The 27,158-nt window shown below is 36.7% G+C and overlaps 3 protein-coding genes across 9 annotated transcripts in view; 1 reads left to right on the forward strand and 2 right to left on the reverse strand.

Annotated features, from left to right (window-relative positions):
* The window catches only part of LOC140974761 (protein TIFY 6B-like), a 3,722-nt gene extending 647 nt beyond the window's left edge, over positions 1 to 3,075 (forward strand). The window contains exons 1-7 of one of the 2 annotated variants that reach the window (XM_073438243.1): positions 1,026 to 1,246; positions 1,382 to 1,578; positions 1,723 to 1,964; positions 2,071 to 2,161; positions 2,241 to 2,562; positions 2,669 to 2,729; positions 2,833 to 3,075. In XM_073438243.1, coding sequence (XP_073294344.1) covers positions 1,402 to 1,578; positions 1,723 to 1,964; positions 2,071 to 2,161; positions 2,241 to 2,562; positions 2,669 to 2,729; positions 2,833 to 2,953 — 1,014 coding nt within the window. In that variant the 5' untranslated portion in view covers positions 1,026 to 1,246; positions 1,382 to 1,401 and the 3' untranslated portion in view covers positions 2,954 to 3,075. Of the gene's footprint in view, positions 1 to 1,025; positions 1,247 to 1,381; positions 1,579 to 1,722; positions 1,965 to 2,070; positions 2,162 to 2,240; positions 2,563 to 2,668; positions 2,730 to 2,832 lie in introns of those variants that run through there. The other variant, XM_073438242.1, reaches the window with a different exon arrangement.
* Positions 3,076 to 14,215: 11,140 nt separating this feature from the next.
* On the reverse strand, positions 14,216 to 19,596 carry LOC140975450 (MA3 DOMAIN-CONTAINING TRANSLATION REGULATORY FACTOR 1-like). Of its 4 annotated transcripts, none has more exons than XM_073439167.1 (3): positions 19,138 to 19,596; positions 16,315 to 16,400; positions 14,216 to 16,208 (listed from the first exon to the last, which is right to left on the reverse strand). In XM_073439167.1, the coding sequence occupies exons 1-3, from the start codon at positions 19,352 to 19,354 to the stop codon at positions 14,400 to 14,402; spliced, it is 2,112 nt and encodes a 703-aa protein (XP_073295268.1). In that variant the 5' UTR covers positions 19,355 to 19,596; the 3' UTR covers positions 14,216 to 14,399. The 4 variants fall into 4 exon arrangements, with proteins under 4 accessions (XP_073295268.1, XP_073295267.1, XP_073295270.1 ...); XM_073439166.1 differs by having other exon boundaries at positions 16,315 to 16,409; XM_073439169.1 differs by having other exon boundaries at positions 16,315 to 16,675; positions 18,831 to 19,280.
* Positions 19,597 to 20,617: 1,021 nt separating this feature from the next.
* LOC140975452 (probable Ufm1-specific protease) lies at positions 20,618 to 27,158 on the reverse strand. 3 transcript variants are annotated; one of them, XM_073439171.1, is made up of 13 exons: positions 26,883 to 27,158; positions 26,011 to 26,379; positions 25,039 to 25,310; positions 24,860 to 24,947; positions 24,535 to 24,707; positions 23,819 to 23,909; positions 23,086 to 23,211; positions 22,955 to 23,002; positions 22,774 to 22,850; positions 22,085 to 22,173; positions 21,392 to 21,503; positions 21,187 to 21,289; positions 20,618 to 21,096 (listed from the first exon to the last, which is right to left on the reverse strand). In XM_073439171.1, the coding sequence occupies exons 1-13, from the start codon at positions 27,076 to 27,078 to the stop codon at positions 20,867 to 20,869; spliced, it is 1,974 nt and encodes a 657-aa protein (XP_073295272.1). In that variant the 5' UTR covers positions 27,079 to 27,158; the 3' UTR covers positions 20,618 to 20,866. The 3 variants fall into 3 exon arrangements, with proteins under 3 accessions (XP_073295272.1, XP_073295271.1, XP_073295273.1); XM_073439170.1 differs by having other exon boundaries at positions 24,535 to 24,710; XM_073439172.1 differs by lacking the exon at positions 24,535 to 24,707 and having other exon boundaries at positions 24,860 to 24,909; positions 24,990 to 25,310.

A 27,158-nucleotide genomic window follows, 5' to 3' on the forward strand; every position in this document is an offset into this window, starting at 1 on the left:
TCATGGTCTGTTTTAATAATTATATATATAAATAAAATGTTAAAATTTTAATACAAGTCACATGAAGCTCAGTTGATAGAGTCTTTGTTTCTTGATTATCAAGTTACAGGTTCAATTCTTGCTTATGTCTTTTTTTTAAATTTCTTTTTTATATTTATTTTTTTAATTCATATATCAAAATGGCAGTGTAGTCACTCACTATTTCTTATAATTATATTTTGATCCTCATTTAAATATAAACAACATGAATTATTAAAAGTATTGTCAGTGTACTAGTATATATTAGGAATTCAGTGTAAATCTCTATTTTAGGTGTCGTTCACCTATTGACAGTACACAAGAAGGGAGTAAGGAGTATCGCTCTATCAAAACTAAAAGATTTTAAACTCTTAAATTTTTAATATTTTAAATTGATTCACTCGAGCTAATATCAAATTAATTCAAAATTATATAAAATTTACATTTTTGTATTACTATAAAATTAACACAAGAATATCATTTAGTAATTATATTAAGTCATTANTTTATTCGTTAAATTTTTTCTGAAGACATATATTGCGTTCGGCACGCACTAGTGTCTATAAAATGTGATGACAAAATTTAGCAGTAGATTTTGTTTTCTCTTGTGTTAGCGCAGCTTTTCTAATATTAATTTCCCTTGTGGGTTTCTTGTGATAGTTACATATGCCAACATGCACCTTATAAAGATATTTAATTATTATATATATTTTTAAAGCAGCAGAGTTTTATAGTTTAAAATGAGATGTCACCTTCAAGAAGACGTCACCCCATTAATATTTTTGTGCTACATTAAAATATCATATCATCAAGAAAGATGAATGTATTATACCTGATAAGGATTTTTTTATATTTTAAATATTTTGGTCTATAATTTAAATTGCTTTGACCAGATGGATTTGTATATTATATTCTGGTGCTGCATCAATCAGTACAACAATTAATAGTATTATATTGCGCATGAGATGCTAAACATTGATTTTTTTAAGTGAATCAACATGTTCGCATCCCTTTTACAGCCACACTTTGGGTTATTTAAATGAAACTCATGTATTATACTCCCTGTGATTGATATTAAAATATTGAACAAGTTGCTGTATTTTGTAACTCCTGAATTATATTGTGATTTGAAGCTGAAATGTATACAAGTTGCAGTAGTTTGATCTTTCAGGCAGTTCTGAAAGTAGCCTTTATGTATTACTGCTGTTTAGTAGTCATTAATAATCAGGTAAATTAACTTTAAATGAGGTGCACAAATTTGTGGAAAGGCTGTATCTTGTTTGATTACATTGGTAGCTGTCTTTGGATATTATTAGTGATGGATTTGACAGTCTTTCGTTTACATTGTATTTTTGTTATGTAGCTCCGGTGAGAAGTTTAGCAATGCAGTGGTCATTCTCAAACAAGGTTTCCCCTCTTCCTCAGCTCTTATCTTTCCAGGATGTTCATGAAGAAAAACCCAAGACTGGTTTTGATTCCCTGGCATCGACTGGATTGGTGTCCATAACAACTACTGAAGCTTTTGACTCTGATCACAATCCGTACTCTGGTGTCATGCAGGTTTGCATCATCGATTTATGTTTATAAAGAATCGTATACATGTTTTGTTACCATAACTGATTCACAAGTTTTGAGAGAGATTGCTTTTGTGCTTTTGTGCTTTTGTTTGTAGACTTATTGTTATTTACTGTGTTTACTGTTCAGAAAAATGTCATTCCTGATAAGCAAGCGGGACCTTGGTACAGGATGACTACATATCCTGTAAAGCACCTTGACTCACGTACTATCCATCGATCTATTCTTAATCAAGAAAATGTGACAGTTTCACCTGCCGGACTGCACCTGATAGGCTCGGCAAGCCCACAGCCTCATGCAAGAATTTCAATGGCTCATCCCATCCAAGCTATTCCTTCTAGCAGCCCTGTCGTGGGAACGACAGATTTAAGGTATGATAGAGACATCGATGTAGAACCTTGATATAAGAACAAGAATTTGAATCTTACTGAGAGGAAAACAACTAAATGTTTGAATCAATATGGATTTGTATGGCAGAAATATTCCTAAGATCTCAACCGCCCCTGCTCAGTTGACCATATTCTACGCCGGTTCAGTGTGTGTATATGACAATATATCTCCCCAGAAGGTGCGCCACATGATATCTCATTAGTTTCAACATTTTCTTTTCTTGATTTTGTGAGATTAATTTTGTTCAGCTGATGCAGGCTCAAGCGATCATGCTATTAGCTGGAAACGGGCCTCCCACGCCTTCAAGCACAACTCTTCCGGTAACTCCAGTTCAAGCATCCATGCCTCGGTCTTCTGTTTTTGATGGATTTATTATGAGCCAACCATATGGCTCAACACCCTATCATTCAGGGCCCATACCCATAACAGCTCTTAGCATTTCTCACTCTGCTGGTGGGTCTGCTATCAACAGAACTACTGTAAATCCAGGAGTTACCTTACCTTCTTCCAGTAAAATAGGGCCTGTGAAAGTTCTCAACTCGTTAGGAACTGATCCTGCTAGTGCTACCTTACTTTCAAGTAATTTTGGGTTTCTTTTTTATTCACATTTTCTTCAATTTGTATGATATTGTGGATTTATTTATTCATGAAAGTACCATATTTAATCAAATTTCATCGCTATCAGGCACCGTGCCTCAGTTTCGCCGGAAATCTTTGGCTCGGTTTTTAGAGAAACGCAAGGAAAGGTACTGTCCATCTTTTGCATGCTACTAACTTATTATTGTTGCATAATTCTCAGCACTCAACTCAATGTGTTCCAAGCTGAATGATTTACATTGCTGAATCCAGGGTAATCGCTCAAGCCCCATATTCAGACAACCAAACCTCAGATAGGGACATTCCCGAAGCTGGTAACACAAGCATTTCTGTTAACTCTAGGGTCTCGTGTCCTGCGCCAGCTAACTATTGATCTAGCCAAGTTCAGTGAATATTAAGTACATAGAAGCAACCTACTAGACTTTTCATATTGATATATTTGCCTTCAATGTTGCATTCTTTGTTGCCATTATTCCTCTTAATTATTGTAGTTAAGTTTTGTTTTGGTATTTTAATTGTGATTGAATACACTATATGGCAAGTTTATGATTCACATTGTATAAATACCAATTCTATGAACGTTAGTATTAACCTCTTTAGCAGAAGAAAGATTGGTCTGTTATTCGGTATATTACATGACCGCATAGTTGATTAAAGCCGCTGAAACCGAATCTTGGAGACACCTCTCCGAAAGCTCCAAATGCCCACTGGGACATATTTTATTACAACCATCAAATTATCATGATGAATAATGAAATTGCTATCATATGTGAATTAGCTAGCTCAATGTACATCAATAAAAGATAGCTTGTCTGCAAACTAACAAATATAGTTGCAAAACAAGCCGCCAACTTTGATATATTTACTCAAACTATGAACAAACATGTCAATGCATCTGATATCTAACTGCTTGATTTTACTATTAATCACAATGTTGCCTTATTTCAGATCACCAAGAAACATCAACAGTATAAAACACTTGTATTTGCATATCGCGAGGCGTGTACATGACATATTTTTTGAATAAATTAATTTTGGATAGCCCGTGACTGAATTAATGTTATTGGATATGACCTCTTAGAAAGATTGCATAATTGTTCAATCTTATCATATGTTTTAAAAACAAACAGCCCAACCAACTTGTTCCTCTTGAGAAAACTCCATCAAATAAATAAGTGAAAGGACAAAAAGACCAAAAAAAAGTCCTTTCACGTGCCTAAGATATGAACATAGCCATGTTTTCCACTCACCCTTGAAGATAAGCGACTCCAGTGTTTCCAAGGCAATCCAGGTTGTCGGGAGCAATCTCCAACAAAGAAGAAAATACGGTGAAGACCAGGAGTAGTGTTAGTTTTTATATCTTACAACAAACGCCTACATTAGCTTGTTGATGCAAAAATATTTATATTTGCACCTGCGAGCGACCTGTTCTAAGCATTAGTAAGCCCAGCGTGTTCCAAACAGATGGTTGTCTAACATACGGACTCCCTCATTTTCGAACAAATTTCATGGGAAGAACGGGTGGCCTAACATATAACAGAGGAACTTGGGCTCTGATATCATGTTAAGATTGAGACTTAGACCTAACTCAACTCCAAAAACTAGCTCAAGACGGGATGATTGTCCAAGTCCATATATGCAACTCACATGTATTTTATCCCATATCGATGTGGGACAACTAATAGGCGTGAATGTCGTACAATATTTTATTGCACCGGCTAAAAACAGTTTAAATAAACTTTTCTTCCTTTGATCGTGTCCGAGTATGAGACATTGGCAGTTCCATAACAGAAAAGGAAACTTCACCATTTCAGACACACCGGAGAGCGTCCAGTCCTTTTCTTTGCGTTAATACATTTTCAGGTTCAGGTACACATCATGGTGAAGATGTGAAAACGAAAACTTACAGTTTGAAGACTGCTAACTTTTTCCACACGAGAACTGGGTACCCCTAGACCATTTTTGTCAGCGTCTGTATCTGCTCCACAGCAATCAAGAGGGTACTCCGCCTTTCCCAACGTTCTTGGTTTGGGAAACTTCCACATTCAACGCGTCTACATCTTTATGCATCAATGTGATCTTATCTGAAATTGTTTCATCGACAACAGTCCTACGTAAATAATCAATTAAAGTTAAAATCAATGGATAATATTGACATTATCAAACAAATGACGGATATCACTGGAGCTGAAATCAAAAAGGTTTTCTACTCTGTAATTCTTCACTCTGATAGGCTGATGTATGCATAGTGTGAAATTGGGCAACAATTAAAAAGTAAAAATGTGTATTTCTTTGTTGAAGGAATTAGGAGAAAATGAAATACAGCTGCTTACATCAGAGAATAAGGTTGATTAACAATAGAACGAGGATAAATATGTCCTTGTCTAGCTTATTGGAGATTTGATACTACATGGATGAGCCCACTAGAGTTAGGTCCAAATCAGATCTGGACCCCTGGCCCATCTCCAGCCAAGGTGAGAGGCCTATCACGGACCCAAGTATTTTCCTATAAATACCAGGTTTGAGTGTCTAATTTATTCATTCACTATATTATTTTTCAGCAGCACCCTTAGCTGATCTCCCCTGATATCCTCAATCTCTGACTTGAGCGTCGGAGGGGCTACGTCGGGACACTCTCCCGGCCCCCCTTCTAACGGTCTTCTTCATGATTTCAAGCTCAGGGCAAATTCGAAGCCAACGTCTGGTCTAGAGTCACTTGCTGGAATCGGACCCTAAATTTTCAGTGAGTATCAGAGATTCTTTTTTTAAAAAAAGACTATTACATTATTATATATGATTACCCAACATTTGAGACAAAAAATTATTTATTTTTTAGCATTCAAGAGATTAGGACATAAGATAAATCTATCTGATTCTGTAAATGTTACATAAGTTTTAAATCCTATTAAATGTTATCCCGGTATTTCTCCTCGTTGGCCTCGTATATCATATTCTTTGGGACCTAGTATTTCTTCGCCATTCTCTTGGGGCCCATGATTTTGTCTCATCAATGTTCTCTATTCCTAGTGATGATACTCATCGAATCTGTGGTGTTGACACTGAATATTGCAATAGAAGGAAATGGATATTCATCTGTCATCATGGTTTCCTTCTTCTCAGGGAACTTCAGCACACCCTTGTTGATTCTATCTTGAATAATATTCTTAAATGCTCAACATGAATTTGTAGCATGGTTGTAGGAATTATGGTATCAGCAAAAAATGTGACGAAATTCTACTTGTCTTAAAAAATAAAAAATTTCCTATTTCTTGAAGACATCGAACGTGAACTGGCTGTGATTTTGGCTTTGAGTCATCGATGAACTGACTTTAACAGTGTCAACAGCCTTGCTTCAACGAAGGCCATATAAAAGAACCAGATTTACCAACTTCTACTAATGATTCCTCGTACTCGGCCACTTTCGCGGCCATTCCTTAGAAACCAAGGAACTTGGTTCCCTGGAACTTCTTCCTCAACTCAAAGTTCAGTCTCTCTGTGCCAACTAAACACATTCAGGTTCTGTAGAAACACCTTGCACTTATTTTTAAATTTCTTAAATCTCTCAATGAACAAATAAGTGGTTTCCCCCGACTTTTGGGTTAACCTATAGAGGTCGGCAATGCATACCTCAAGCTCATTTCGATATAATTGAGTGTGAAACTAGTTCTCTAGTTCATGTCATGTGTAAATGGAATTCCCTGGCAATTGAACCTGTCTGCAGGTGATGATAACTAGATGACCCCCAAGTATTCATCATATGATATGGACGAGCATAGGGTTCCTCATATAAACCCAGGTGTGCACATTGTAACAAAAAAGTTTTTTCTTTCAGATTTGGCAAAATTCTCCCCCATAGTTCATCATCTTTTTTGTGAGGAGGAGTATATCCTTCACTCTGAGGAGCAAATCCAGAGTTTTTTGGGACACTGTTATCTCCAGTTGGGGAATTCTCATTGGATCCTCCCACCTTCATTCGATTTGTGGCTCTCCTCCATATTTTGGTTCATATTAACAGAGTGTTTGGCAACCAGAATTTTAGAGGATTTGGTGGGATTTGGATTTTAAAAACATACAATTACTTTTTGATCCAAATCACATCAAATTTGATAAGATTTCTAAGGATAGCTTAGTGAAATTTTAAAATTCCAAATTCGAATTTTTTTTCCAAACAAGAAATGGATTTGTAAATACCATTTTTAAATTTTAAACCAAACACCAAATAGAATTTCCAAATCCAAATCAAAATTTATAAAGAACCAAACACACTGTAACAGTCTGCTTCTCTGTATGTTATGTGATTTTTGGCCCAGATCCTCCACCTAACTTAATTATGGTAATCTCACCTCTCATATAACCTATGATAGTGATCATCAGTCAGTGTGCTTCCTCCATACTGTCGGCAATAGGTAGGGACAAATTTGCATGCTTTGAAATTTCAAAAGGTTGGCAGCATTTAATGGGCAGCTGAATTTGTGAATTTTTAACGTGGTGATTGGCAATTGATTTGTCAAAGTTGGTGCAGCAGAAGGAAATTCAGACGGAAATATGAATACGCGTTTTCACACGGACAAAGGGTTCTATAAATAGAGCTCCCCCCTTCATTCTGAAATCATCTCTTCTTCGAATTTTCTCTCATCTAATAGCATTTGAGTGCTTAGTTCTATAATATTTGTGAGGTGTTTGTTCTCCTGTATTAAGAGAGTGTGTGTTCTCTTTGAAAACACAGTGAGTGAGTTGTACACCACAAAATAATATAGTGGAATCTTGCCCATGGTTATTACCCTAATAATTTTTAGGGATTTTTCATGTAAATCTCGATGTCCAGTTTATTCTTTATTTTCGGGTTTTATTATCTCAAATTACCGCAAGTTAGACCAACAAGTGGTATCAGAGCCTAGGTTCAAAACTTCTTAAAATTCTGAGTATGCTCTGTGGTTGCAGCCTAGACTGATCTTCCACATCAGAAAATAATTTTTTTGAGATTTTTTATTTAAGGCGGAATTATTTTGTCCAGTCTACTAAATTGTTGTAGACATAATGACGGGCAATTACGAGATAGCAAAGTTCAACGGAAGCAATTTTATGCTGTGGAAAATAAAGATACAACCAGTTTTAAGAAAGGAAAATTGCTTGGCGGCTATTGGAGATAGACCGATGGAAATTACGGACGATGGAAAGTGGAATGAGATGAATGATAATGCTGTTGCCAATGTACACTTGGCTATAGCAGACGAAGTATTGTCAAGTATCTTTGAGATAAAAACAGCAAAAGTTATCTGGGATACTCTGACAAAGATGTACGAGGTCAAGTCCCTACACAACATGATTTTCCTAAAGATAAGGCTTTATACTCTTCAGATGGCGGAATCCTCATCGATGACCGACCATATCAACACACTAAATACCATATTTTCTCAACTCACTTCCATGGGGCATAAAATAGGGGAAAATGAACGTGCGGAGCTTCTACTTCAAAGTCTATCAGATTCATATGATCAACTTACACTACAAAAAAATACTCTTACAGAAGCGGTTTTTTTCAATTTTAAGATCGGTTTTTAACCGCTCCAGCACTTGTACCACCGGTTGTAAAATCGCTCCTCTTATTTATGGCCTTATATCTTATAGAAGCGGTTTTTTCAACCGGTTTTTATCGTCGTGAAGTGGTAAAATTATGTAAGAGAGAAAAATTTTATGTGTTGTGAAGTGGTTTAAGGAAATGGTTTGGAAATGGAGGTATTAATAGAAAATTCGGCGACGGTTATTGAATTCAATAACCGTCGCTAGTAGCGACGGTTGTCGAATAAACCGTTGCTATTTGTGGCAGATTTTTCAAAATTTAAATTTTGCGACGGTTTACGACATTACCGTCGCTATATTTAGCGACAGTATGAAATAACAGTCGCTAATATTAGCGACGGTAAAGCATAACAGTCGCTAATATTAGCGACAGGTTTAGTAAAAATGTCGCTAATTGAATACATGCGACGGTTTGACTTTACCCGTCGCTAAATTTAGCAACGGTTTGTTAACACTGTCGTTAAATATAGCGACGGGTATCAGTAAAACCGTTGCATTTTTGAAAAAGTGACGGTTTGTTTTAAACCGTCGCAATTAGTAGCGACGGTTATAGAAAAACCGTCGCTAATATTAGCGATGGGTTGTGTAAAACCGTCGCTAAATATGACAACAGATCGGAATAATCTTAATAGTTATATCAATAAGAACCATGTATAAAAACGGTTTATAAATGTATTTAATATGTGCAATTTTCAAATCAATTCTAAAAAAATAGAGCTATAAGGGCGTTCCTTAACACCGGTTTTGTGAAACCACTTTTAAAAATATTCAATTAGAGTAGTTTCCAGAATGGTTCTAATAGTTAAATCAATAGAAGCAATTTATAGCAGCGGTTGATACAAATCGGTACTAAAAATTGCACAACTAAAGCGGTTATGCGACAACTCCTAAAAGTAAGGAAATAGAAACGGTTTAAGTAAAACCGATTTTTTTGTTCAGTTTACACGAGCGGTTTTAGAAGTGCTCCTCAAAGACCGCTTCTAGAAACACTTTTTTTTGTAGTGTTATCATCAACATTACCAACAATATTCTTATGAGCTTTCTAAGATTCGACGATGTCTTAACTGCGGTTCTCGGAGAAGAAAGCCGACGCAAGAACAAGGAAGATAGGTTGGTAACATCGAAGCAGGCAGAGGCTTTACCGATGATAAGAGGAAGATTTATGGACTGTGACTCTAGTGGGAGCCAAAGACGATGTAGATCAAAGTCGAGAAGTAAGAAGAAAAATATTTAATGCTTTAAATGTGGCGGTAAAGGGCACTTCAAGAAAGAGTGTACGAGTATCGAGACAGTTCTCAAGGAAATGTGGCCAGTACTTTAGGCAGTGGTGAAATATTATTCAGCGAAGCAGCAACTGTTGCAAAAAGCAGGCACAAATTTTGTGACACGTGAATTATGGATTCAGGAGCGACGTGGCACATGACGTCTCGGAGAGAATGATTTGATCATTATGAACCAGTCTCAGGAGGATCCGTATTCATGAGAAATGATCATGCCTCNAATATTATTCAGCGAAGCAGCAACTGTTGCAAAAAGCAGGCACAAATTTTGTGACACGTGAATTATGGATTCAGGAGCGACGTGGCACATGACGTCTCGGAGAGAATGATTTGATCATTATGAACCAGTCTCAGGAGGATCTGTATTCATGAGAAATATCATGCCTCGGAAATCGCTTNTATGAAGGCGGAAAAAGTTGCTGCAAATCTGTATGTACTTTTGGGAGAAACACACAAAGAAACGGAACTAGTTGTTGCATCAAATGGTTCAGGAGAAGAATTAATAATGTTATGGCAAAGAAAGCTCGGGCATATGTCAGAACGGGGGTTGAAAATTCTCTCAGAACGGAAGTTGTTGCCAGGACTTACAAAAGTGTCACTACCCTTTTGTGAGCATCGTGTTACCAGTAAACAATACAGATCAAAGTTTGGCACTTCTACTGTCAGGAGCAAAAGCATATTGGAGCTGATTCATTCGGATGTTTGGCAAGCACCGGTTGTATCCCTATGAGGAGCGAGATACTTTGTCTCGTTCATTGATGATTTCTCTAGGAGATGTTGGGTGTATCCAATCAAGAAGAAATCAGATGTTTTCCAAGTCTTCAAAGATTTCAAAGCGCGGGTTGAACTTGATTCTGAAAAGAAAATCAAGTGTCTGAGGACTGACAATGGAGGAGAATATATCAGTGATGAGTTTGATGCATATTGTCAACATGAAGGCATCAAAAGACAGTTCATGACGGCTTACACACTTCAACAGAATGGAGTGGTGGAGCGGATGAACAGGACCTTGTTGGAAAGAACAAGAGCTATGTTGAGGACTGCGGGTCTAGACAAATCATTTTGGGCAGAAACAGTCAAAATCGCTTGTTATATTATCAATCGTTTTCCTTCAGTGGAGATTTGGAAGTCCTGTGTACGTTCTGTACAATGAGCAAGAAAGATCCAAGTTGGATTCAAAATCCAGAAAATGTATCTTCTTGGGTTATGCTGATGGAGTAAAGGGGTTTCGCTTGTGGGATCCTACTGTTCACAAGCTTGTCATCAGCATTGATTTTATCTTCGAGGAAGATAAAGTAAAGGGAGACAAAGGCACACCGAATTCAGAAACTACTGTATTTCAGGTGGAAAATAAGACGTACGAAGGTCAAGTTTCTTGTGAAGCAGTACCAGAGCACGAAAAACAAGAACATGTTGAGTCTGAAGTTTCGAATGTGAGGCAGTCAACTCGAGACAGAAGACCACCAGGTTGGCTTTCAGATTATGTCACTGAAAGTAATATTGCATATTGTCTATTATCAGAGGATGGTGAGCCATCGAATTTTCACGAGGCTACTCAAAGCTCGGATGTATCCTTGTGGATGATAGCAATGCAAGAAGAATTGGAGGCATTAGACAAGAATAAAACTTGAGATCTTGTTACACTACCACGAGGAAAGAAAGCCATTGGAAACAGATGGGTCTATAAGATCAAGCGTGATGGTAATAACCAAGTGGATCGGTATCGTGCTAGATTGGTGGTAAGATGATATGCTCAGAAAGAAGGCATTGACTTCAATGAGATATTTTCTCCTATGGTTCGACTTACAACAATCAGAGTAGTGTTGGTATTGTGTGCGGTGTTTGACCTACATCTAGAACAGCTATATGTGAAAACAACATTTCTTCATGGAGATCTTGAAGAAGAAATTTATATGCTCCAGCCAGAAGGTTTTGCGGAAAAAGGCAAAGAGAACTTGATTTGCATGTTGAACAAATCTCTGTACGGTATAAAATAGGAGTCAATCTGTTGGTACAAGAGATTTGATTTCTATATCATGAGCCTTGGATACAACAGACTGAGTGCAGACCCTTGTACGTATTTCAAGAGGTCTGGTGATGATTATATCATTTTGCTGTTGTATGTGGACGACATGTTGTAGCAGGCCCCAACAAAGATCAGGTCCAAGGATTGAAGGCACGGTTGGTGAGGGAATTTGATATGAAGGACTTGGGACCAGCAAACAAGATTCTAGGGATGCAATTTCATCGAGACAGAAGTAACAGAAAGATTTGGCTTTCCCAGAAAAATTCTTTGAAGAAAGTCTTGCAACGCTTCAACATGCAAGATAGTAAGCCAATTTCGACCCATCTTCCTGTTAACTTCAAGTTATCCTCCAAGATGTGTCCTAGCAGTGAAACAGAGAGGTTGGAGATGTCTCGAGTACCATATGCATCAGCAGTGGACAGTTTGATGTTCGCTATGATCTGTACAAGACCGGACATTGCTCAAGCAGTGGGAGCAGTTAGTCGGTATATGGCGAATCCTGGACGAGAGCATTGGAGCACTGTGAAGAGGATCCTTAGATATATTAAGGGTACCTCGAATGCTGCATTATGCTATGGGGGATCAGATTTTACACTCAGGGGCTATGTCGATTCAGATTAAGCAGGTGATCCTGATAAGAGGAAATCTACTACTGCTTATATGTTTACACTTGCAGGGGGAGCAGTAAGCTGAGTTTCAAAACTGCAAATAGTTGTGGCATTATCTACGACGGAAGCAAAATATATGGCAGTTACTCAAGCTTGCAAGGAAGCAATATGGATTAAAAGGTTATTGGAGGAGATCGGGCACAAACAAGATAATGTTTCTTTGTTTTGTGACAGTCAGAGTGCCTTGCACATCGCAAGGAATCCAGCCTTTCATTCCAGGACGAAACACATTGGAGTCCAATTTCACTTTGTGCGAGAAGTAGTAGAGGAAGTAAGCGTGGATATGCAGAAGATCCATACAAAGGATAACATAGCTGATTTTCTGACCAAGCCAGTTAACACTGATAAGTTTGAGTGGTGTACATCCTCAAGTGGTCTAGCGAAAACGTAACCAGTAGAGAATGGCAAGATTGAAAGGATGTGTGGAAATTTGTTTGATTCTCAATCAAATCTCCAAGTGGGAGAAATGTCGGCAATAGGTAGGGACAAATTTGCATGCTTTGAAATTTCAAAAGGTTGGCAGCATTTAATGGGCAGCTGAATTTGTGAATTTTAAACGTGGTGATTGGCAATTGATTTGTCAAAGTTGGTGCAGCAGAAGGAAATTCAGACGGAAATATGAATACGCGTTTTCACACGGACAAGAGGTTCTATAAGTAGAGCTCTCCCTTCATTCTGAAATCATCACATCCCTTCTTCGAGTTTTCTCTCATTTAATAGCATTTGAGTGCTTAGTTCTATAATATTTGTGAAGTGTTTGTTCTCCTGTATTAAGAGAGTGTGTGTTCTCTTTGGAAACACAGTGAGTGAGTTGTACACCACAAAATATTATAGTGAAATTCTTTTCATCTGTCCCGTGATTTTTACCCTAATAATTTTTAGGGGTTTTCCACGTAAATCTCGATGTCCAGTTTATTCTTTATTTTCGAGTTTTATTATCTCAAATTACCGCAAGTGGGACCAGCACATACATCCCCTAGTGTTGGCCACCGTCAAATCTATTTCCTCAAATTTCTTTGAAATCACATAGTCGAGATATTCAAGAGGAACTATCAAAATCTCTGGGATATTGTTAGATCTTCCACCTTCAGATTGCTTGTTTTTTTTCGATATTTTCCACAATCTGCTGGACTATTCCATCATTAGCTTCACCCTGAGGAGCAGGGTCACCAGCCCTATCATCTTATGACGGCAGTTTACCATCAACTCTATTAGTGTTTCCTCGGTGTTTCGGCGGCATGGTCCCACTGGGCGTGCTTGAATTATGTTTGCACACAAAATTGGCGAGTGGGTGTTGCGGGCATTCCAGGCACGTGATGTCACGCCTCGAGCTCGGGCCCGCGCTTGCGTGACTGCACAATGAGCCCCTATAGCAACTACTTCGTATTCGTTCTCGCTTTACGAAAATAATTAACCCAAGTTGCTATAGAAGTCCATTGTAAGCCATTATAAACTCATTTTAAATCTTTGATTTTTAAGATGTAGGTGAAAGATATCATACGTGACGTGCCAAAATCAATAAAAATTGATAATCTAACTTCTAAATCAAGCAATTAGGAGCCCTGGTTCAAACTTGATTATAATATCCCCTTTTAAGCATCGAAAATAGAGAAATTGACTAAAACAGCCAATAATGGAAACTAAACATTTCATAATAATAATCGATATTAACTTTCCCATTAAGAAACAAAATATGGATGAAATTTACAAACAAAATGCGAAAATACATTGCTGGAAAATAGGAAGAACTACGAAAATAAAGTTGGAAACATGTACTTTAAATTGAAAACGAAAAACAGAAAGCTTGAATTATGCAGAAATTATGCTGTACAATTGAGAGCATTTTAGCTTAATTTGGGTGATTGTTCGATGTGCGAGCCTTCTTTCTGACTTAATTCCTCTGATTTTGTGGAGGGTATTTTTTTTTTAACCTCGGTCAACTCTTTTTTTTAAGAAAATGATATCCTCAAGTGTATTTATTTATTTTGTGACAATACACCATAACCGCTACCTTTCGATTCTAAAAACAGAAAAAGAAAAAAGTATTTACGCTAAATTTATTTCAAAATTATATTCAAGAAATGCCATTTGTATGTACTAAATCGTTCATGAACTTGTTTATTACACATTACTTCCTAAAATACCATGTAAAATATAAAATATATGCATCTAAACCATCGTACCAAACAACCAAAACCTATTTTATGCAACACAAGACAACCTCTATACATCATATGACAAAAAACCGCAAATACATGTTTCTGATCAAGAAAATGCAACTGCGTCTCCTTCTGCAGCCGCAAATGAAGGCATGAGCCAACCTCGTTCCGCTGCATACTTTACATAAAAACCAAACTTATCCTTGGCGTTTGGAACATCAAGAGCCAGATCTTCAAGCCCATCTCTCATCCTGCTGAAACCTTTTGTCAGCTGAGTGATCGTAATCAACCCTTCGTCAGAGCAAACTTGCAGCAAATCCAGAAACCTGTCATTTTGCTTCTCCATGGCCATAACCAGAGCTTTCTTCACCACCTCATGATTGAAAAAAGGCATGCTCAAATCACGGATGCATTGGCAGGCCTCATTTAGCACACCCCCGCTCTCGTATTCCTCGAGAAGTTTTTGAATCTTGTCTTTCGCATCCTCCACAGCCCAGCCTGTACCACCGCCCCAGCACCTCAAGATCCTCTCCCCAGCGTGACGTGCTTCTATGAGTGATCGGGCTGAACACACAGTTTCACTGCCACTACAATTTGGTGGCAGCCTGCTGGCTATCTCTTCCAAGTTTAGTGGGGTGAGGACATCATCTATAACAGCTCTTGCTAGGAAAAAGGCAAGTTCATTTGAAGCGTCTAAAATGTCAATTGCTGTGTCTTCTGCAGATTCCAGTAGCATAATAAAACCATTGATTATGTCTTCTGTTGAAAAGATCTCTATATGAAGCACTGAAAGCAAAACAGAGGCCATTTCTTTCTCTCTGTTTCTCCTGTCCAGTGCTAGAGTCACGAGCTTCTTAAGAAAAATAGGTTTATGCTTTGGCATTCTTAGATCTTCCAGGCTTCGAATCAGTTCAGGGATATCATCTGAGAGGAAGTATTCATGAACTATAGCGACAATTTCTTCCTTGTAGCGCCTCAATTTTTCATCATTTTTATTTGTTTTCTTCTTATCCTCAGTCAAAGATTTTAAGTAAGCTGTGTCAAGCCATCCATCAGACATTGCTTGGGAAATAAAGGGGTAGAAGAAATTCTTGGCAGAAGGAATATCAAGGGCAAGATCATCAAGGCTCTCAAATACTCGAGTAAAACCCTTTACCATTTGGTTTGAACTTATTAAACCATCATTTGCAGCTTCCTTTAGCAACTTCAGGATGAGTGGTTCTACTGTTGGTATCTCCATGGCAAAAACCAATGCTCTTTTCACAACTTCGTGATGGAAAAATGGAACACCCAACTGTCTAATACATCGAGAGGCTTCTGAAGCATCTCCACTCTCCACATATGTTCTTAGAAGCTTAGTGATTTTTTTCTCTACCTCAACAACAGTAATATGTGTACTTACACCCCACCGTCTTTCTACAAGTTCTGCATAGTGGGGTGCTGAGAGATAGCTTTTCTCAGCAGTTTGCAGCACCTCAACTCCCATGGAGGTTTCTGAAAGCATTTTTCTGGCTTTGGTTATGAAAACAAGAGGTAGAATATCATCAACCAAGGCTCGAGCAATAAATAAAGCAAGAATTTCAACAGTATCCAATACATCTATTGCCAAATCATCTGCAGATTCAAGCAGCATGAAGAATCCCTGCCTAATCTGGGCTGCATTTATAACATCAGCATACAGAGCTGACAACAAAACCGAAGCCATCTCCTTCTCTTTGGTCTGCCTGTCCATGGCCATGGAAACGAGGTGCTTAATAAAGTAGGGATGGTACTGACTTGATCCTAGTTCTGTGAGATCGGAAGCAGCAACTTCTACATCACCGGTGTTAAAGTAATCATCTATGATCGAGATTACAGCCTTTTTGTATTCATCCAAAGTATGAGAGGCATTTGATCCAACTAACTCACAAGGTTCCTACTCAAGAAAAGAACAAAATCTTCTGTGAAAACAACTAATTGTAGATAGAAAAAGGAGAATGTTGCAGTTCAAAATAGTAAAAGAAATAAAATTATGATAGTACAAGGCCACTGTCGTAGTTTGAATCCTTTTGATCAATACAAGTTTCACCATCAGTATCAAGCAGTTTGCTCCAAGTGCCTTTGCCTCCTGTGCCATCTATTATCATAGTTAGCTCATTACAATACAATGAATGCATAGAAATCGAAGAAGTTACAAAAAAATAAAAGCATGACCTCAAGCTAAAAGAGTAATATTTTTTAAATCCGTGTCTCCAACTTCAAATGACACAGTTATCACCACATAAACTGTAACTTATATGAAAGATACCAAATAATAAGATGGGTCGCCATTCTTCTTACATTTGCCTCATTATAACAAAGCCCCACTACGGATGCCAGCTATTTATTCCATACAATGCCACTCTAAAAATTGGGAACCAAAAAGTTTAGGAGATAAGATTGAACCAATAATTCAATGACATAGTCCTAGGTATAAACACTAATTATTCCGACAGTAAATGGTAAAAAAAGAGTTAAAAAGTTTGCACACAGAATGCCAACTAGGGGTGTGAACAACCAAAGCCGGTTCATGAGCTTTTTGAACTTGATTAATATTCAATTATTTAAAATTATAGAAGTTGTTTCAACCTAGAACATGTTAGAATATTTCTTTTGACCTGATTGGAGCTCACATTACTTTGTTTGATAGCTCGCGAGCCGCTTGTGAGTTTTAATATTTTAATTCATATTTAATAACATACTACATATTACATGACTTCGATAACTTGAGCCTGAGATTGAACCTCTGTCTAATAAATCTAGAAAATCAGGTTTAAACTAAATGAATGGGGCTCAAATTTGAACTTTAAGTCGAGTAAACCCAAATAGTTTAATTTTTAAGCTCTGAGCCAGGTAAAAATTTCGAGCTCGAGCTTGGATGTGAAAAATTAATAGTTTTTTGATCAATTCATTTCATTATAACATGAACTTATAGTTGACACTTCCCACTAAAAAGCATGTTAAATTATCCTCCATCTGCGGGCATTCCAAGACGCTGGCCGAAGATTTACCCGAGTAATAAGTCCTAGTAGCATTCCATATTGAGCTGATCATAAAAGGTCTATTAATTCAATAACTGAAAATTCAATCCAACAAGGGCATAAACAGATTCATGTTTTCTTTTTGCATGTATGAGAAGCAAGTAGCATGATGCACAGACAACTGTTTTTTCCACAGAAAAATAAAATCCATGATGTTCAATAGGAATAACCCAATTCAACAGAAGATTCCAATAATATGCGAGTTTCTGTATCAAACCAAGTAGAGTAAGTAGAACTTCAATGGGTATAGTCCAATTCTTCCCAAGATTTCAACAAATTTATTAAGCTGAAAAATTGATAACTATGTTATATTACATGCACACAATAAAAGATAAAATTATTCAAGACAACACTTGCCAAAAGAACATCAAGAAATCTTCCAGTGAACCATCTACTGCAAAAACTACTGACTAAAAATATAATCATAAATGAAAAATGTCACATGCAAAAGTTCGAGAACTCGTCAATCAAACAAAGTAGCATACTACAAACAACAGCTATTCCAAGTCAAACATCTCAAGAATGGGACAAAGCTTTTGATTTGGGATAAACAGACCTTTTCTGCTATTCGAAATTGTCTCGCACAATACTTACCACCTCTGGTTTTCAATGACCCAAATTCATATATCTATATATAAGACAAGGGGAAGTTGCTAGTATATAGACAGGAAATATATGATGTCCTTGCTATGAATATAAATTAGATACAACCTAAAATTTTTTCTTGTTAGGATGCTATTATTCAATATGGATATTAAGATTATGTGCCCATAATTGCATTAAGATAGCAAGCAGCCCAAGATCACGAGGCCTTAGGGCTTAGAGACTCTTTGTCTCCAATAATAATAACCAACTTTGTATTCAAGAGATACTTTTATGAAGTAAATTAATTTTTGAATGGAGAAATGAATCATATTTAAATGTACAAGAACGACGTAAATGAAAGGTCCAAAAAGCCAAAAAACAGCATTCCTTAATTTATGCTTCATATGATAAACGCTTTGCCACGACATGCAGTCAAGAGATTCAACAGTTAATTCAACGCTTGCTTATTAACAAACTAATCTACAGCTGCGAGCAACTTCTAGCAATGTATATAGCCACCAGGCATCATGACAGAAGATGAAGTCACAAATGCAATATTCAGACATCTCATCTCGGAACATCACATTTACTTTTGCATTCTCAGCATTCAATTCCTCCCACTGAAAATAACAAATTTTTAAAAAAAGCCTTAAAATATACTGAAAGCACATAAGAACGCCACACAACTCCTGCAAAATCTCTTTAACAATACGCCTTAAAACACTAAGCATCGATCATGTACTAGCTATAGCAGTCAATGCATCTCATAAATTCCAATGTCAAATGGTTCATACATATTCAATAATCCGAAAAAATAATCAAAACCAATATCCGAACCGGGAAAAAAACATGGACTTAAATTTTAGTATGTGCACGCGTAATAAATCTCGTACCACCACTATAATCAGTGCTCAACAATCTTTATTTATGCAGCTGGAATGCATTCTTCCACCTCAAAAAACCAACAAGTAATTGGGCATTAACTTTCGAAACTGAAATGAATCCCACAATACAAAATCCATAACAACCACCAAATAAAGAACAACCGAAAATAGAAGCATCCAATCCCTGTAAGCATCATCAATCAGTCTTAGCTAATGAACTCCAGAACCAGACAACAAACGCAGAGACCGAAAAAGAAAAACCATTTTCGAAATAATTAAAGTGTCATGTCATCAATTTGTTTACCCAGAATTTTACCTTTCTCAACTCTGATAACTTTCCCAGACTGCAAAGCAGAAAGATGCCTTCTGCCCGAAACCTTGAGAAAACGATGCTCGGAGAGCACGGAAGATTCCTGACCCGGAGACTTCAGTGAAGACGACGACGACAGTGATGCCATCACCTCCGCATTTCGAGACTCCACTTTCAGCACCTCCCTTCGCTCCTCCATCAGAAACCCCTCGCCGCTAGCCATTCTCTCTTCTTTCCAATGACAAAAACCCACACAAACGAAACCAAACAAACACCTCAACTCAAAACCGAATTCAGAACAATAGAATCCACAAAGCTCAATTCAACCCCAAACTTTGCCTTCGCGGATTGCAGGAAGACGGAGAAGCAACCAGAAACACGAAGAAACGCACTCGATCAGTCTGTGTGTATAGAATCACAGTTGTGTATGTATAGGTTTTGTCTTTTTTGAGCAAAAATCTTTTGGGAACGAAGACATAATATAAACACAGAGGCTACAGTTACTTGTACACGTCATCGCTTACTCAAGTGCCGACGTGGCACAAGTGGCCCCCTTCTGTACTTTTCCCAGTGTTCTCCGGTTTCAATTCAGCTCCGGTCAACGGACGCGACCCATACCAAAATATCATTTTTCCCCCTTATTTTACACCTATTTTCTTTTAAGTTCACCTGACTAATACATTATAAATTTTTATACACATTTATTTGGATTATTAAATTAACTATTTTTTAAATATACATTTTGTAGGACCGAGCCAAAATTATAGTCGGTAGCAATAATGTAATTCAAATCTTTTACACGAGACCGTACTTCAAACGTCACGTTTCGATTACTCTCGCAATAAGGCTAATTATTGTGCTTCAACATAAACTTGAAGAATATTTTTAAATTCAGATACAGATATCTTTATTTGTTTAGAGAAAGAGAGATTATTTATCCACGCAAACAAAAAGATATCCGTCTCACAAAATTAAAACGTGAGACATTTTCAAAAGAATTTTTGTGCACAAATAAAAAAGCATCCCAAAGTTGGCGTAATTGAATTGTCTAGTCGAAGGTGATCGTTCTTGTACGCAAAGAAAGTTGAATTCAAACTTTCTAGAGTAGATTTTTTTTTTCCTTTTCTGTTTATCGTTTGTGAAAGTATTATCATTATTATTATAAAAGACGATGATATTTACATTCTATTTTGTTAAATGGACTCCATAATTTTATACATAACTCAAATTCGGACATTATTTCCTCCTTCCAATATGTGTATTTTTTTTCATCTATCACCAAAGGTTCCAACGATATTAACAGTGACAGAGTCAGAAATATAACTATACCCGAACTAGAATTTTAAACACTAAAATCTTTTAATATTTTAAATTGATCTACCCAGACCAATATCGTATTATTCCAAAATTACACAAAATTTACATATAAATTTTTTAAAATAAAATTGGGTCAACCCGAGTATAAAAGCATGTGACTCCGCCACTAGATATTAGGTCTCGGATTCGACACTAAATTGTAACAATCCCCTCGTCCAAAATAAAAAAGTTTAAATATCATTACAAAAGTCTCAATGATTAAGGATTTAAGCCAAAAACCAAACTAAATACCATTAAAACGTTTAACTTTCATTTTCAAAAAAAATATATATATCGTTTAGCTTTCCCTTTAGAAAATAAATAAAGAAAGAGAAAAAGTTTCGCTTTCACTTCAACTAAACTACTAAAAAACTATCAATCAAACCATGTTAGGCCTTAGAGGAAGCAAAAGATTGTAAAATTTATCGTGCAAGAAGAAATGCTTCCCTTTGCCATCAACGGCCTTTTTCCATCCACACCATCCCCCATTCACTATTTTCTTGAGTTCATCGTTTCCGGTATAGTGAGGATCGAGTATAAGAAATGCACAGTCGCCACTTACATCATCGTAATCGACTCCCAACAGAGTATATGCAAGAACACCCCCACCTGTAATAATAAAAGTAAAAAATAGCAGATCATTAACTACAGGAAGATGTCACACAAAAAACATGAGGTAGAAATGATGGGAGCTCCAACCTATCATGATAGGAGTTCCTTGAGTCTCGAAATGCAATGCAAGCTCTCGACATTTTTCTGGAAGCTCGGCTCCAGACCTCACATTAATGACTTTACAGCTAACCTGTTTGGGAATATATTTTAATTCATCTGTGAAGTTCTTGATACGGTATACTCAAAGCTACAAGATCAAGTGAAACAAAGAAATAGAAGAATGAATACTTACACCGAGTAGTTTGTCCAAAACAAAACTTAACTCAATGGCTCCAATCCATTCTTGTGACCCAATAAATGAAGGGTCTTTATCTCCAATCTCTACCAGTGATTGCTGTATCTGTCTGAAAGAAAAGTACTAACTATGAGGCCAAATATTACTGGAACAAGGCAAAGGTGAAAGCAAAATATAAAAAATTCACAACGGACGACGTTTTCATGTGTAAAAGTTTTTTTATGATTAAAGATTGAGAAATATAGATAATTTGATATCAAATGAAATAATGAATACATAAACACAGAGACAGACTTCAGAATCCTGAATAAAATAATGTTAATAGAGAGGCATCGCTCCATGCAAAAGATTCCTACAGTATGAACTTGGCGAGTCCCAAGTGTTTCATATTATGAAGAAAATAACTTTTTCTCCCATAAATACTCCTTCGTAGAGATGAACAAACTATAGAACCGACTATCAAATTCCATCATCATAATTAATCGTTGATCAATTCATCTATCATCCAAAATATTTCCTTTTAAAAATAAATAGAAATGGCCTACTCATGGTTATGGAAGAAGAAAAGAAACTGCCAAATTAAATATAGCAACAGAAGAATTTTGTGCAAGCCAAATAAACGATTAAACGCAGTGGTGGAAATGGAGTGCAGGTCATCAAAAAAAAGCAGAAAAAATAAAGAAAAAGAACCTGTGAGAAGGGACATCAATGGATGTGTAGTGTTGTTGCCTGAACCATGATATGATAGTTTGCAAAGATCGATAAGCGCAGCCCCAACCCTGGCATATAAAACTATTGTTTAACTCATTGCTCAAAACGGAAAAAGCAACAATCAAATATGACCACAGGCATCTGTTAAGAAAAAGACGATAATTCCATACTGCACTGTGACAATTCACTGAAAACAAAACTATGGCCTTAAAACAAGTATAGATCGGATAAAAGTCATGGCTCTCTCTCAATAAAAAACACAACTATCCCATCCCCAGAATTTTGCAACCTCTACTTTTTCTTAGTGCACGATAGTGCCAGGGCCCAGGGGTTTCATTTTCTTACACGAATCAATAACCTAAGTTTTCAGTATCTAATTATCTAACAACCTGTCTCCGATAATTTTTCATTTCTCTTCATTCAGTGAGCGATAAAAACTTGAGCACCACATTCTCATGAAACGAATCAGATATCCAGTAAACAACATAAAGAATAGACTCAGCATCAATATCTGTCTTCACAAGACTTGAAGCAGAATCAGTATAGTATATTTGTTCAGTACACATGGAACCAGCACACAAAAATCAATATAAAATTTAGAATAGCAGACTCTGTTAGAACAGTAAAAAATTAGAGAAAATCAGTAACTTGCACGAGTGAGGTGTTACCGAGTCGTCAAATCCATCTTGGAGGTAATGATAATACTCATAAGAACCTTGAATTAGAGAGGCAATGCCACCAGATACTACACATTTGTATTATATAAGTGCATTCAGGGCCAAGCCATGGGAATCAAAAAACATCGTAGGAAATGCAATAATCCATGTGAAGGGTCAAAACGACAATTACCCCCACTGCTTGGAATATCACGATGAACATTCTTGAGCAAAGAGGAGCCTATCATAATGAATGAAATAGTCAAAATATACACCAATTCGAACAAACACAAACATAGTAAAATTTAGAAGCTGAACAACTACCTTTTGGATATGATTTGTCTTTCATATCGTCTTTTGTCGAAAAAAAGTTAATAGCGTTAGCAATTCTCAAGAGAGGACGATCAAAGGGCAACCCTAGTCTCAGGTGAAGTGATCTTCGAACTTCAACTGCAAAACTTAGGTCTTGGAATTTGCATAAACTAATGAAACGAAAGCTTACTTTATTTCTATGTATTCTTTGCAGCACATGAAACTTCGAAAAAATGAAAGCAATGCTGGCAAGTGAAGACTGTACTCCCATATATTTGTTTGCCGTGACAGTAAAAATACTATGAACATGGAATCAATGGATAAAACATATCTTGGATTTCTCAAGTCGAATTTAAAACTCAAGTTTATAAAGATTCTAACTGACTGGAGGTTGCTCGTTGTCAAATGGCTGAATTCACGCTTCTGGTATGCCTATAAGTCTGTATCATTATTCCTGGTTTTACAGCTCAATTAGAATGTTTTATGATGGCACACAATCTTTTTGGGACCGTAAAATAGTTCTAAAGTTATCCACTCTTTCTTGTGCTACCATAGTTCTAAATCTATCCACCCTTTTCTTCGTCCTTATTTGTGATGGAATGGGAACTTAAACGTCCAATTCGAATGTAGTAAACACAGGATTGTGACCACAATGAATATCTAGCCAACTTGGAAACCACAAGATCAGAGATACATCTTTCTAGCCACATATTTATTTGATGAACTTTATATTTAGTTACAATACCTTGCTTCAGTTCCATCTCCCCGTAACTAAGTTCATATATTGCTGTAACAGGATGTAGAAAGCCTGAAGGAAGGAAGTGGTATGGACGTAGCTGAAGAAGAGGAGGAAATTTGTCAGTATACTTGGTGAATGAAAACAAGAAAAATAAATTTTTCTAGGGAAAAAATTCTTTGAAACATTGGAAAGAACCACTATACTAACAAGAAGTACATCTAACATTTCTCTCAAAAACATAGAACCTGTAGGTTCAAGCATATTCTTGATCTTCATGAACTCTAATTACAAAATAACACAGACAAATAATTCTTGTGTAAAGATTAATCTTCTTCTAAAATCAAACTCATATAAGTTAGATTTCAGTCACTGAATTCTTAAAATAATAAATAAACATCAAACATTAATTCTAAGAGGCATCATTTATGTTGATTTGGAAAAAATAAACAAGAAAGCCTGTAAATAACTATTTTGTGCTTAGCACTGCAGAAGAGTTTCCCAGAGCCTATATTATCGATTATGTTTCTCTTGCAGATGATAAGGGCCAGCACAATTTCAGATTGAGAAATTAGAGAACAATGAGTTTCATAAACCAGACAATCAAACTAGAAAACATGGATTGAAAAATTTATCGAGTTCAAGCTAGTCCATGAATTTTCTCCCTATTAATTATTCTTTTTAGCGCTATGATATAAAAAGAATAATGGAGCTAATCTTCTAACCAGTGATTGCTGTATTAAGAGGTCAGGTAGGATCTTGTTCTTGAACGAGTGCAACTGGTCAACTAGACCAGGGATAGTTAGCTTCAAAACCATGTCTGCTAACGGTAAGTCCTTCGGCACATAGAACAAAACTTCCAATTTATGATTTATGAGCAAAAGTTTAGCATTTCCTGCTGCTGGAAAAAAATGAAAAGAAACAATAAGTTGGATTCTAAAAACTAACTTCATATATCCAGCTAAAAAAGAAAACCAGACTGGTCAAAATCCCTAATTTTGTGAACTATGAAATGACACTCGGTTTTCTTTTGCTGTGCAGTAATTATACCTGGATAATATTCGGCAGTAGGTGCCACTGGTTTCTGTGAACTCCTTGACCTATTAAACATGACACTGACTAAAATTTTATCTGCATCCTGAGGGAAAAAACATCAATAGCTACTGAAAAAGAACCAAACTTTCAAGATAACTAGTGAATTTAATATATTGACACATGACACTATTTACCTTCTCTACAGAGCTACAGGATGTGAAGTTCTTGGTTTCCGAGAGAAAGTATTTACACGAAAGAGACTTTGTATAAGACTCTTCAGCACTTTCAATTACAAAAGCATTTCTTGGAAGCTCGACAGGCAAATCCAGATCCGAACCATGAAGTACGAGAGGCTCAGATCGACCAGACGAAGTTTTATTACCAGCTTCTATGATGTATGTAACTTGTGGGTCTCTAAGTTTGCATTCAACGTTTTCAATAGCTCGTGCGTAAGCACCCTCCACATCTATAGGATGTGCAAAACAATTAGCAACAGGGAAAGAATAAAATACAAGCGACATGCTTCATTGGTGGCAATGTCATCATGAGAATAGAACAGAAAGATAAAGTAGTTCATCAAGTCCCAACGCAAAAATAAGAAAAACATAATAACAAAGGATTCACTAGTTCTTTGCAGAATTGTTTCTGTAAGCAATCCTAAAACATGTATTTTCATTAGATTCATTTTCTCTCTACAAGTTGCATGCCATCAGAAAAAATGTCTTGATGTACATTGTCTACAAGTTTAAAGTTTATAATTTATACAAATATAACTCGTTCAGTCGTAAGCAGTTTTAGTGGTGCCTAGTGAACGGCTAGTTATATTCTGAACTATATTACATTCAGATATTTAGATTGCAAATAAACAGAAAAGAAATTGAAATGGCAAGACTTACCTGTTCAAAGTCATCCTAAATTAAAATTACACATGAAGTCTCAGTCTATCATGAAAGCAATAAAGTACTAAAAAAATCATCACCACCAACGAATTATTTAAAAGAAGCTTGTTTCTTAACAAGCCCTGAGTTAGGATTATATTCTCCCAACAGATTATTCCCTAAGAGCAACGCAAATAGCAAAAATACATAATGATTCTCAAAAAAATTAATGGCAAATTTAATGTCTCGTAAAAATACAAATCAATTTATACTGGAAAAATAATTCACCTTTTGGATTGCTCACAGGAAAATACAGAGGCAATTTTAGCGAGAGTTCACACCGAACTATACAACCTCTCTCCCAAATATATTTCTCAGGCTGATCTTCATACACAACATGGCTTACTTGCTCCACGCTCTTTGAATTCCCTTTCTTGGATATGAAAAACTGTATATCACGCTCACTGTTCTCATGATTCCAATCCAGCACAGCTCCAATCAACACCTGTTCTCCACTGTCACCACCATAGAGCGTCTTCCTCAAATTTCTAACTGCTGAAACAGCATCACCCGCAACTTTTTCGACCTTCCTGTCCTTTTCTTGAACAATCAGTCCGATTATTTCGAAACCCCTTGGAATCAGACCCCTTATATCATCTATCAGTGAAGTAGCACAGTACATAAACCAGAAATTAGCCATTGTTTTATACTCTAGTATACTTCATGTAAAGCTACAATTCCCAACCCGTAACCCCACAACCATCAATTCTACAATTTCATTTGAAATCCAAATTGTATCCACCAAGAGGCCTCAAGTGTGCGTAATTTAAAGTTGGACATGTTTACCTAATGCCCATAACCAATGTGTTCAATCTAGTATTCCAAATTACCAACAAAGAGACAATTTTTTGCAAAAACTACTATGGAGAAACTCACACTTGAGCAAAATCAAGCTACCTACTAATTCCGCAAGGCGCGGCTTTTCCCGCATAACCAACGAAACAATTTTGATTGCATTCGAACCCAATCCAAACTCAAGATACAATAGCCGAATCTCCCATCAGCAATTCAATTCACGGTATAAACAAATAATAATATTATCCTACTGCATCAAAGTTGTTACCTCATAAATATATACCATTATAGGTCCCTTTATTTACCTGATTCTTTAGCAACGTCGGGGGAAAGTGAATCAGATGGGAGAGTGTGAATGCAGCGGATTGTTGACGCGACGTTCACTGAAGGCAAGAATGGAGATCCGATCAGCCACTGGAGCCCCGATTCCGTCTTCAATAGCACCAGTTTCCGACATAATATTCGAATTCCGGCGCCGTCTCCGGTGAACTGCGCGGCCATGGATGCGATTTCGGGCCAACAAATCCAAGAACCCGGGCCTTGCTCCGGCAGCTGGTATATATCACATGCTGAAGACTTTG

The sequence above is a fragment of the Primulina huaijiensis genome, chromosome 4, assembly GCF_012295235.1.
Source record: "Primulina huaijiensis isolate GDHJ02 chromosome 4, ASM1229523v2, whole genome shotgun sequence".
NCBI lineage: Eukaryota > Viridiplantae > Streptophyta > Magnoliopsida > Lamiales > Gesneriaceae > Primulina > Primulina huaijiensis.

Bases quoted from the DNA above. Each gene is read 5' to 3' on its own strand.
- LOC140975450 (XM_073439166.1), bottom strand. From the start codon at position 19,354: ATGGCTAGCGGCGAGGGGTTTCTGATGGAGGAGCGAAGGGAGGTGCTG. The intron at 16,410-19,137 runs GTAAAATTCTGG...CTATGATAATAG, and splicing joins AGTTATCAGAGTTGAGAAAG to ATGGCACAGGAGGCAAAGGC. The intron at 16,209-16,314 runs GTACTATCATAA...TTTCTTGAGTAG, and splicing joins CAAACTACGACAGTGGCCTT to GAACCTTGTGAGTTAGTTGG.
- LOC140975452 (XM_073439170.1), bottom strand. From the start codon at position 27,078: ATGGCCGCGCAGTTCACCGGAGACGGCGCCGGAATTCGAATATTATGT. The intron at 25,311-26,010 runs GTGAATTATTTT...CACATCCTATAG, and splicing joins TCCTGTGAGCAATCCAAAAG to ATGTGGAGGGTGCTTACGCA. The intron at 23,212-23,818 runs GTATTGTAACTA...TAAGTTTTGCAG, and splicing joins GGAGATGGAACTGAAGCAAG to TTGAAGTTCGAAGATCACTT.